Genomic DNA, 12,731 nt, shown 5'->3' on the forward strand with positions numbered 1-12,731 from the left:
ATATTTTGCCACGCAGTCGAAAGGCTTCTTTTCACATCAATGGACTTTTTTGAGAGTCCATTGACCATTCTACAGAACTGTTACAACAAGGAACAACAAACATGAACTCGGTTTCTCTCGCCAAAGATGTGGCATGGTGGCACAATGGTTAGCACTGCTGCCTCACAGCACCAGCGACCTGGGTTCAATTTCGGCCCTGGGTGACTGTGTGGAGTTTGCACATTCTCCCCGTGTCTGTGTGGGTTCCCTCTGGTTTCTCCAGTTTCCTCCCACCGTCCAAAGATGTGCAGGTTTTGTGGATTGGCTGTGCTAAATTTCCCCTTAGTGTCCAAAGGTGAAGTGGGTTTACGGGGATGGCGGGGAAAGTGCACCTTGCTGGGGGTGCTCTTTTGTAGGGTTGGTGCAAACGTGATGGGCCAAATGGCCTTCTGCACTGTAGGGATTCTATGATGCTGCCAGACATGTTGCATTCATCCAGTATTTTCTGTTTTTACTCTATATAACACACATTTTTAGAAAATCTTTTTATTGGCTTTTCTCATATTTATAAACAGTTGTGTATATACATTACATTTTTCTTGCCTGCACTAACTTACTTTATTTTACAGAGAGGTTTATTTTGTCCTTCACTTAACGAGCTCTATGTACATTTCGTTGCCCTCTGGATCGGTCTATGATCCCCCCCCCCACCCCCCCGGTCCCTCCCATTCAGCTCCCTTCCTCTTCTCTTGTGGTTTCCCCACCTTCCTTCCGCCCCCGCCCCCCCTCCCCCTGCGTTGTGCCGTCCTTTGGTTCCTCATCTATCTTTTTTTTTCCTTTGCTTACTCCTCGTTGCTGGCCTCGAACATATTTTGGAACAGGCCGACGAACTGCCCCCCAGTATCCAGGAAGCCTTCCTCTGACCCTTGGATGGTGTACTTAATCTTCTCCAGGTGGAGAAATTCCGAGAGGTTTGCGAGCCAGTCTGCAGCTTTGGGTGGTGCTGCCGATCATCAGCCGAGCAGGATTCTCCGGCGTGTGATGAGGGAAGCAAAAGCAATTGCGTTGCCCCCTTCCTCATGTGTAACTCTGGCTGCTCCGATACCCCAAAGACTTCACCCACACCCCCACAACCTTGGACATTGCCTCGGGGAAGGCTGTCCAGAACCCAGCAAGCCCAGAACATGTGGGTGTGGTTGGCCGGGCCCCTCTGACACCGCTCACAGTTATCCTCCATCTCCGGGAAGAACATGCTCATTTGGGTTCTGGTCAGGTGCGCTCTGTGCACCATTTTGAGCAGCATTAGGCTTAGCCTTGCGCAGGAGGAGGTGGAGTTCACCCTGCTCAGTGCTTCGCTCCAGAGTCCCCACCCTACCTCTGTCCCCAGTTCGACCTCCCATTTTTGTCTGTTCTTGTCCAGTGGTGTCCGTAGCTGTCCGGATATTTTCCCACAAAGCCCTCCCCTTCTCACTGCTTGTACCTATCAGGTCCTCCAGTAGTGTGTTTTCTGGGGCCCCGGGGTACCCTACTGTCTCTTTGCGGAGGAAGTCTTTTATTTGGAGGTGTCTCAATTTCTGTCCTTTTGCTAGTTTCCACTTCGTCAGTTCGACCAGTGCCGCCAGTCTGTGCCCTACGTTGAAGTCCCTGACCGCCAATGTGCCCCTGTCCCGCCTCCATCTTTTGAAGGTGGTATCTAGCATGGCTGGGGGCAATCTGTGATGCCCCAGATGGGGGCCATTTTAGTTATCCCGAAGTTCTGTCTCAACTGGGTCCACATTCTCAGCGTGGCCGCTACCACTGGGCTCTTTGTGTATCTTGCTGAGGAGGATGGGACTGCTGCTGTAGCCAGGGCCCGGAAGGTTGTTCCTTTACAGGATGCCTCCTCCATTTGTACCCAATTTATGTCAGGTTCTTGTACCCATCCCCTCACTCTTTCTGCCATTACAAATGGGCAGGGTAAACTGATCGACACAGAAGGAAAAGGGTAAACTGATTGATACAGAAGGAAAAGGAGAAACTGATCGACACAGAAGGAAAAGGGTAAACTGATCGATACAGAAGGAAAAGGGTAAACTGATCGATACAGAAGGAAAAGGGTAAACTGATCGATACAGAAGGAAAAGGGTAAACTGATCGATACAGAAGGAAAAGGGTAAACTGATCGATACAGAAGGAAAAGGGTAAACTGATCGACACAGAAGGAAAAGGGTAAACTGATCGATACAGAAGGAAAAGGAGAAACTGATCGACACAGAAGGAAAAGGGTAAACTGATCGATACAGAAGGAAAAGGGTAAACTGATCGATACAGAAGGAAAGGGTAAACTGATCGATACAGAAGGAAAAGGGTAAACTGATCGACACAGAAGGAAAAGGGTAAACTGATCGATACGAAGGAAAAGGGTAAACTGATTGATACAGAAGGAAAAGGGTAAACTGATCGATACAGAAGGAAAAGGGTAAACTGATCGACACAGAAGGAAAAGGGTAAACTGATTGATACAGAAGGAAAAGGAGAAACTGATCGATACAGAAGGAAAAGGGTAAACTGATCGATACAGAAGGAAAAGGGTAAATTGATCGAGACAGAAGGAAAGGGTAAACTGATTGATACAGAAGGAAAAGGAGAAACTGATCGATACAGAAGGAAAAGGGTAAACTGATCGACACAGAAGGAAAAGGGTAAATTGATCGATACAGAAGGAAAAGGGTAAACTGATCGATACAGAAGGAAAAGGAGAAACTGATCGATACAGAAGGAAAAGGGTAAACTGATCGATACAGAAGGAAAAGGGGAAACTGATCAATACAGAAGGAAAAGGGGAAACTTATTGACACAAAACAGACTTATACCATTTCTCTTGGTTGATCAGGCTGTAAAAACATAATCCCTCTTCTACCCCTTCTTAGACAACAATTCTGATGGGAATCTTGCTTTGCGGATTCCAGTACTTGGCTGGCAACAGACCTTCTCCTCGGGTTTTAAATAGATCCTCCCTCAGTTTGAATAAACTGGATAGAACTCAATGGTTGGTCAATTTCATACCCGAATCGGTTTGATTGGGTTTCAACCATTTGGGTAAATGTCTCAGATCGGGATACAATGGGAATGTTTAATGTATCCCTCCCATCATTGTGTGACCTCCCAGTTCTAAATAAGATTACAAAGGGTATGAAGACATTGCTAACCATCAGATCAGATCATACATTCCTTCTCACAGAAGCTGTAATATAGAATTTAAAACAGGCTTACACAGTTTTAGGTACAACCAAGTCTTTTAACACAACCACTAACAGATTATTCAATCTTCAATTAAAATCAACTGAGGCACACTACTTACTTAATAATTTGTTTCTGACTAGTGAATAATTAATACACATCATTGATTAATACAACCGATCAATTGCTGAATACAAAATGCCCTTTTCATTTAAATGTTAGTTTCACAATGGCTTCCTTGATCTTATTAGCTTACTTCAGTAAATATAAAATGTAGCTCACCTGAAAATGAATCATTTCTACTGAAACTTACTGCCTAGTCCCACTTATATGTGTCTGTAAATATCTTTGCTCATCTCCCCTGAATGCGTCAATGTCTTGGGCAGTGGCCAGTTTATCAAATGCAATTCTCTTTGAAAGTTCATCCACAACGATGCAAACATCTCCAAGAGAGCCATCAATTTATTAGTCACATCTACACTTTCCTTTCATTAAAATATACATCAGTACCACATTGATATATTCCACTGAACTGCACCCACAGTGAGGTATTCCAATTCCCATTTAGTGGGGTAATTTTTTAAACTTTATTCCTGTGCTCAATCACTTCCTCTTATACAATTTTACACATCCCATTAGATATCTCATTCATGAGGCTTAGAGAAAGGTTACTGTCCTATACTCCTACTATCTTTAAAACAGGAAGAGACATTCCAATTAGATTCCAGGTATCAACAGTTTAGATGTTTTTTATTTTCAAAATTAGTTCAAATTCAATTTGCCGTATTGTGGGGCTGGCAGGTTTTCTTAATCTTCAATTTTTTTCCCCAAAGGAAACCTTCTTTTCCGATTCCCGGGAACCACCCAGACTGTTTGTCATCAGGTTTTGTTCTGAATATTTGATAATCCCCCTCAGCTTCAGGTAAATCTCCCTTTCGAAGTTTGAAATAGCAAAGCTATAATTTTACTTTACCAATTTTGGCAACAATTACTCCGACTTGCTGGTTCTAAATGGGATTTTTACATCAGAATCAGAAGTCTTGGCAATTGGTTTGGAGGCAAGTTCCATCTCTCCCATCTCAAGCTCTTTCTCTCAGAAAGTAACAAATGGCCTGAATGGTTAAGACCAAAGTCTTTGAAAGGTAAAGCCTTGAGTTCAAATTGTCACCATGTTGTGATATTTGATGCCAGTTCTTGAATTCAGAAATAGAAACCTTCTCGATCTCTTGCTGTAGAATCAGCAGAAACCCTGGAATCCAGCATCGCCTATTAAATCCATTTGGCTTTGTCCAAGAGCCCAATAGGTTAATGTTTTCAGGAGAACAACCAAAGATGTGAGAGCGGAAATAATCTCGAGTTAATGATGAGGTGTTATTGTTCAGTGGTTACATTCCCATCTCTGAGTCACGAGGATGAGGGTTCAACTTCAGCTCCAGAAACCTGACCATAAAATCTAGTTGGTATTCCAATGCTGTACTGAGGAAAGACAGCACTGTACTGAGGGAATACAGCACTGTACTGAGGGAATACAGCACTGTACTGAGGGAATACAGCACTGTACTGAGGGAATACAGCACTGTACTGAGGGAATACCACACTGGACTGAGGGAATACAGCACTGTACTGAGGGAATACAGCACTGTACTGAGGGAATACAGCACTGTACTGAGGGAATACCACACTGGACTGAGGGAATACCACACTGGACTGAGGGAATACAGCACTGTACTGAGGGAATACAGCACTGTACTGAGGGAATACCACACTGGACTGAGGGAATACCACACTGGACTGAGGGAATACTGCACTGGACTGAGGGAATACAGCACTGTACTGAGGGAATACCACACTGGACTGAGGGAATACCACACTGGACTGAGGGAATACCGCACTGGACTGAGGGAATACTGCACTGTACACAGGGAATACTGCACTGTGCTGAGGGAATACTGCACTGGACTGAGGGAATACTGCACTGTACTGAGGGAATACTGCACTGGACTGAGAGAATACTGCACTGTACTGAGGGAATACAGCACTACTGAGGGAATACTGCACTGGACTGAGGGAATACTGCACTGTACTGAGGGAATACAGTATTGTACTGAGGGAATATTGCACAGTACTGAGGGAATACTGCACTATCTTTCAAAGGAAACCTTCCAATATAACCCCATCTGCTCTTGCCGCTGGGCGTAAAAGTTCCCCCGATGATATTTTGAAGGAGTAAGTTCTCTCGGGTGAACTGCTCAATATAAAGACCTCGGTGATGAGCACTGAACAGATAAACTGGTCATAATCATAGTTCTGTTTTGAACTCACTTTCTTGCTTCACAGATGCTATCTGACCTGCTGAGTATTTCCAGCATCGTATTTGTGTTTGTTGGAGCCTGTTGTACACAATCTGGCTGCTGCATTTCCTACATTACAACAGTGACTATAGTTCAAAAGAACCTCATTGTCTGTAAAGCACTTTGGGACATCATGAAGTTGTGAAAGGCGCTATATAAATACAAGTCTTCCATTAACAAAGGAGAAAAGACCCAACAATGGAACAGTCAGTAAGAGGACATCAATCAGTCTCCTCTTATCTTAGAGAAATCAAGGACTCCAACACTGTCCATTTAATGCAAGTCATGTCCATTCTGTTAATCCCATTAACTGGGCTGGAGTTTAACATCAATGGAAATAAATCTGAACTGTCAGAATGAACATGGTTCATTCCTGGGTGTAGGAATCCAATCCCTGTAATCACATGTGAACTCTCTGGTGTGCCAGACGATTGGATGGATCAGTGAATCCTCTGCCACACACGGGGCAGGTGAACGGCTTCTCCCCGGAATGGATTCGCTGGTGTTTTGTCAACTCACTTCCGCTTTTAAAGCTCTTCTCTCAGTCAGAACATTGGAATGGTCTCTCATCAGTGTGAACAAGTTTATGTCTCTGAAGCTGCGATTTCAAAGCAAATCCCTTCCTACACTCAGTGCAGGTAAAAGGTTTCTCCCCAGTGTGAACTAGCTGGTGATCCCGGAGATTATATGGATTAGGGAAACTCTTCCCACAATCAGTGCAGGTGAACGGTCTCTCTTCAGTGTGAATACGCTGGTGTCTGAGAAGGTGTGCCGATTTAATAAATCCCTCCCCACACACGAAGCAGATGAACGGCCTCTCTCCAGTGTGGACACGCTTGTGATCAGTGAGGTGTGAAGAACAAGTGAATCTCTTCCCGCACTCAGAGCAGTGGAATGGTCTTTCCCCAGTGTGAACCCGTAGATGCTCAGTGAGGTTGGATGAAGACCGGAATCTCTTCCCACACTGAGAGCAATCGTACGGTTTCTCTCCAGTGTGAACTCGCTGATGTGTCGTTAGGTTGGATTCCCAAGTGAATTCCTTTCCACAGGTGGAGCAGGTAAACAGCTTCTCTCTTGTGTGAACACGTTGATGAATAATTAGATTCCCAGCATTCTTATAGCTTTCCCACAGTCAGAGCAGTTGAAAGTCCTCTCCCTGGTGTGACTACGTCGATGAATTTCCAGCCCTGATGGGGATCTGAGTCCCTTCCCACAGTCCCCACATTTCCACGGTTTCCCCATGCTGCCGGCGTCCTTGTGTTACCAAGGCAGTGACGTAGGGGTATTGTCACTGGACTAATAATCTAGAGACCCAGGGTAATGCTCTGGGGTCCCAGGTTCAAATCCCACCAGGGCAGATGGTGAAATTTGAATTCAATACAGATCTGGAATTAAAAGTCTAATGATGACCATGAAACCATTGTCAATTGTTGTAAAAGACCCACTGATGTCTTTCAGGTCTGGCCTACATATAACTCCAGATCCATAGCAATGTGATTGACTCTTAAATGCCCTCAGGGATGGGCAAAAAATGCTTCCACAACCAGCAATGCCCACATCCCATGATCAAATAAAGAAAACAACAGGTTTCTCCTCACTGTGAATGGTGCGATGTTTTTTCAGGCTGTGTAACTGATTAAAGTTCTTTTCAGTCAGTTCACTGGAACACTCTCACACGGGTGTGTGTGGGTCTCGGTGCTTATCAGTCACAATGATGTTTCCGATTCTTTCCCACAGACAGAACAGACAAACATTTCTTCTTCCACATTCAAAGGCTGATGCTATTCAGATCCTGATGAATGTGTCAAATCCTCTCCTTCCAATCCCCTGTAAAAGGAGTTGACTGTCAGTATCACTTTCATTCCAGGATAGAAATTCAGAGCAAATAATTCTAATTTCTATGGAATATTCTTCCCTCTCTTGATTCCCCAAATATGTTGCCCAATCAAAGTAAAAGAAAGCAAAATCCTAACAAAAACAAAGGAAGGTTAGGACAGCACAGTGGTTAGCAATGCTGCCTCACTGCACTGAGGATCCAGGTTTGATCCCGGCCCTGGGTCTCTGTCCATGTGGAGTTTGTACATATTCCCCATGTCTGCGTGGGTCTGAATCCCACAACCCAAAAAAAATGTGCAGGGTAGGGGTGGATTGGCCACTAAATTCCCCCTTAATGGAAAACAAAATTGGGTACTCTAAATTTGGAAAAAGAACAAAGGAAAGTTTTTTAACGAAACCAGAATGTTGCTTTCAGTGTCTCAGAAACACCCTGAGGTAACAACAGCTGTGGAAGGTGTCAAGCGTACTGGTGGACACCTCATGGTCCCACTCCAGGGCCACCTGAACATGGACAAGACCACGGAAGAGAGGCCAGCAGCCAGAGGAATCCCCACATTCTTCCCCACAGGGCTCACCCATCTGGATATACAAATTGGTGGTTTAAACAGATCAGCAGCAGACCCTCCGCTCCAAGTAACCGACACCCCTCTGTGCAGTAAAGCTGACCTTCTCAAAGTGTATCCTGCCCCCCCCCCCCCCCCCTATCCCCATAACCCCGCCTGGGGCTGGTTTGGCACAGGGCTAAATCGCTGGCTTTTAAAGCAGACCAAGGCAGGCCAGCAGCACGGTTCAGTTCCCGTACTAGCCTCCTTGAACAGGCGCCAGAATGTGGCGACTAGGGGCTTTTCACAGTAACTTCATTTGAAGCCTACTTGTGACAGTAAGTGATTTTCTTTTTTTTTTCACCCAACGTGCAGGTATTTGGGTTGTGGGAGGACAGCAGAGCACCGGAAAAAACCCCGCAGACACAGGGAGAATGTGCAAACTTCACAACGACAGCCACCCAAGCAATGATTCGATTCAGTGTCTCTGTGAGGCAGCAGTGCCAATCACAGTGCCGCTAATTAACAATTTTAAACTATTCTGAATTGGTGTTTTCCGGGCACTAGGACCCAGTTGGAAAAGTGACCCAAAAGTCCTGCCCATTCTCTTCTACGTCACCCTAACGTCACCGCATGCGCTCTTCTCCTCGTTGAACCAACATGGCGGCTGTTCAATCGGGCCTGATCCAGGAATAGGATCCAGAGCCACAAACTCGCGACCGCAGGGTCTTATTTAGGGTTTGCGGCCTTCACTCGGGAGAAACTCTCCCCGTCCAGAGCTGGCTCCATCACTTCCCCTGGGATTCCATATCCTTACCAGTTTATTGAAGCCCATCTGCACCACCTCTTCCCGGTTCCCTCCGACAAGGTACGAAGTCTTACAACACCAGGTTAAAGTCCAACAGGTTTGGTTCGATGTCACTAGCTTTCGGAGCGCTGCTCCTTCCTCAGGTGAATGAAGAGGTCTGTTCCAGAAACACATATATAGACAAATTCAAAGATGCCAAACAATGCTTGGAATGCGAGCATTAGCAGGTGATTAAATCTTTACAGATCCAGAGATGGGGTAACCCCAGGTTAAAGAGGTGCGAATTGTACCAAGCCAGGACAGTTGGTAGGATTTCGCAGGCCAGATGGTGGGGGATGAATGTAATGCGACATGAATCCCGGGTCCCGGTTGAGGCCGCACTCATGTGAGCAGAACTTGGCTATAAGTTTCTGCTCGGCGATTCTGCGTTGTCGCGGGTCCTGAAGGCCGCCTTGGAGAACGCTTACCCGGAGATCAGAGGCTGAATGCCCTTGACTGCTGAAGTGTTCCCCGACTGGAAGGGAACATTCCTGCCTGGTGATTGTTGCGCAATGTCCGTTCATTCGTTGTCGCAGCATCTGCATGGTCTCGCCAATGTACCACGCTTCGGGACATCCTTTCCTGCAGCGTATGAGGTAGCCAACGTTGGCCGAGTCGCACGAGTATGTACCGCGTACCTGGTGGGTGGTGTTCTCACGTGTAATAGTGGTATCCATGTCGATGATCTGGCACGTCTTGCAGAGATTGCCATGACAGGGTTGTGTGGTGTCGTGGTCACTGTTCTGAAGACTGGGTAGTTTGCTGCAAACAATGGTTCGTTTGAGGTTGTGCGGTTGTTTGAAGGCAAGTAGTGGGGGTGTGGGGATGACCTTGGCAAGATGTTCATCGTCATCAATGACGTGTTGAAGGCTGTGAAGAAGATGACGTAGTTTCTCCGCTCCGGGGAAGTACTGGACGACGAAGGGTATTCTGTCGGTTGTGTCCCATGTTTGTCTTCTGAGGAGGTCGGTCCGGTTTTTCGCTGTGGCGCGTTGGAACTGTCGATCGATGAGTCGAGTGCCATATCCCGTTCGTACGAGGGCATCTTTCAACGTCTGTAGATGTCTGTTACGCTCCTCATCGTCTTGAGCAGATCCTGTGTATACGGAGCGCTTGTCCATAGGGGATGGCTTCTTTAATGTGTTTAGGGTGGAAGCTGGAGAAGTGGAGCATCATGAGGTTATCCGTAGGTTTGCGGTAAAGCAAAGTGCTGAGGTGACCGTCCTTGATGGAGACGAGTGTGTCCAAGAATGCAACTGATTTTGGAGAGTAGTCCATGGTGAGTCTGATGGTTGGATGGAACTTATTAATGTCATCGTGTAGTCGTTTCAGTGATTCTTCGCCGTGGGTCCAAAGGAAAAAAATGTCATCGATGTATCTGGTGTATAACATCGGTTGAAGGTCCTGTGCGGTGAGTAGGTCCTGTTCAAACTTGTGCATGAAGATATTGGCGTATTGGGGTGCGAATTTGGTCCCCATGGCTGTTCCGTGCGTCTGGATGAAGAACTTGTTGTCGAAGGTGAAGACGTTGTGATCCAGAATGAAGCGGATGAGTTGCAGAATTGCGTCTGGAGATTGGCAGTTGTCGGTGTTGAGTACTGAGGCTGTTGCAGCAATGCCGTCGTCATGGGGGATGCTGGTGTAGAGTGCCGAGACGTCCATTGTGACGAGGAATGTTCCTGGTTCAACTGGTCCATGGGTGCTGAGTTTCTGTAGGAAGTCCGTCGTGTCGCGACAGAAGCTGGGTGTACCTTGTATGATGGGTTTCAAGATGCCCTCGATGTGACAAGGAACAGAGGAGTCACCCAGAATGCCCCGCGGCCGGCTAGCCCTGGAGCATGCGCACTCAGCGCCTGCGCAATGAGCCAGTGGAATAGAGCGGTTTCCGGGCCGCGGGGTATTGTGGGAGCTATGGCCACCATTCATCAGCTGCAGTAGGAAAGTTTTAATTTCATTTTAATTTAAAAAAAAATAATCTTTACTGTCACAAGTAGGCTTATATTAACACAGCAATGAAGTTACTATGAAAAGCCCCTAGTCGCCACATTCCGGAGCCTGTTCGGGTACACAGGGAGAATTCAGAATGTCCAATTCACCAAACAAGCACGTCTTTCGGAACCTGTGGGAAGAAACTGGAGCACCCGAAGAAACCCACGCAGACACGGGGAGAACGTGCAGACTCTGCACAGACAGGGATCCAAGCCGGAAATTGAACCCAGGACCCTGGCACTGTGAAGCAACAGTGCTAACGACTGTGCGACCGTTCATCAGGCTGCAGGTGATGTTTTTAGCCTCGACGAATCCATGGGCCAAGTATTTATTCAATGCGATCATTATTATTAAATAGGCGGGCAGGCAGGTCTTGTGGAGCAGTGTGGTTGCCTCTGAGCCAGAATCTCCGGATTCAAGTCCTACCCCAGGACTGGATGGCCAAGGAAAGTGTGTTTATAACCCGGTCAAACAGGTTGAGTGTGTCAACCTGCAAATGCTTCCAAACACACCAATGTCTGACGGTAAGAGTGGGAGAGAGTCCTGGTCAGCCACATGTTGCGTGGGAGCCTCTCAAGTTATAAACCCCTGGTAACAGACTAGCGACCAGTTCCAGGAATTACTCGCTATGGAAACACATGAACATCTACCTTCGTTAGGTGGATTGGCCATGATAAATTGCCCTTAGTGTCCAAAATTGCCCTCAGTGTTGGGTGGGGCTACTGGGGATAGGGTGGAGGTGTTGACCTTGGGTAGGGTGCTCTTTCCAAGAGCCGGTGCAGACTCGATGGGCCGAATGGTCCTTCTGCACTGTAAATTCTATGATAATCTATGATGAAACCACAAGTGGGAAAATAATTAAATTAATGTTTTGTCAGGCACTAGGACCCGGGTGGGAACAGGCACTGAAGCCCCACCCACTATAGTCTACATCTCCAAAACCAGGCGCAAACGCTCTCTCCCCGTTAAATCAGCAGTTACCCTTGGGATTTGGGGTGGATAAAACCCAGAGCTGCAAATGAGGGACCCGCAGGTTCATATTCAGGGTTTGTGGCATTCACCAGGTGTTTAGAAACCCTCCCTTTCCACCCATCGGCTCCCTCCCCATCCACCCACTGGCTCCATCGCTCCCTCCGCATTCCATATCTTCACCAGTTTGATGATACGTCAGACAAGAAACTTACCATTGCTATCACTGCGCGTGCTCCAGACACCGGCCGATACTGCACTTGCCCACTGTTCTCCTGTTGTGAGAATAGAGGACATTCCCCACCGTGGGGGATACTGGGTATAAACACTGCCATTGAAAGTTAAAACCAGTGAACAGTGAATTGTTTTGATATCATGTGGCGAATGGGTACGCTGGGATGGGAATCAATAAAATTAAGAATCAAATTATACATCTACCTAAGTAAACCTTTCCTTTAGGTAATTTGGGCATTCTGAATTCTTCCTCCGTGTACCCGATCAGGTGCCACAGTTACTTCATTGCAGTGTAATGTAAGCGTACTTGTGACAATAATGAAGATTATTATTATTATTGTGCATGAACCAGTGGTTCTTTCTATCCAGGGGTCTTTTAATGCTCCTGAGTCAGGAATCTGACCTGAACTCGATTGTGTAATAATATGGGGCTGTTTAGCACAGGGCTAAATCGCTTGCTTTGAAAGCAGACCAAGGCAGGCCAGCAGCATGGTTCGATTCCCGTAACAACCTCGCCGAACAGGCGCCGGAATGTGGCGACTAGGGGCTTTTCACAGTAACTTCATTTGAAGCCTACTTGTGACAATAAGCGATTTTCATTTAATTTCATAATCATTATTATTATTGTCACAAGTAGGCTATGAGAGATCTATGAAATGCAGGAGAGATTAAATGGTGTAAGGGATGCAAGGCAAAATGAGATGGTAATCAGGAATATAGAAAGATTTCTAACACTGATGGTGGCCATTCTGCAGGGTGGAAGAT

The 12,731-nt window shown here is 46.4% G+C and overlaps 1 protein-coding gene across 1 annotated transcript in view; it reads right to left on the bottom strand.

Annotated features, from left to right (window-relative positions):
• Positions 1 to 3,174: 3,174 nt before the first annotated feature.
• Positions 3,175 to 12,731, bottom strand: part of LOC140421368 (uncharacterized) — a 55,074-nt gene continuing 45,517 nt past the window's right edge. The window contains exon 4 of the mRNA XM_072506033.1: positions 3,175 to 6,670. Within this exon, the coding sequence (XP_072362134.1) occupies positions 6,091 to 6,670 (580 nt within the window). The 3' untranslated portion in view covers positions 3,175 to 6,090. The remainder of the gene's footprint in view (positions 6,671 to 12,731) is intronic.

The sequence above is a fragment of the Scyliorhinus torazame genome, chromosome 5 (assembly GCF_047496885.1).
Source record: "Scyliorhinus torazame isolate Kashiwa2021f chromosome 5, sScyTor2.1, whole genome shotgun sequence".
Lineage (NCBI taxonomy): Eukaryota > Metazoa > Chordata > Chondrichthyes > Carcharhiniformes > Scyliorhinidae > Scyliorhinus > Scyliorhinus torazame.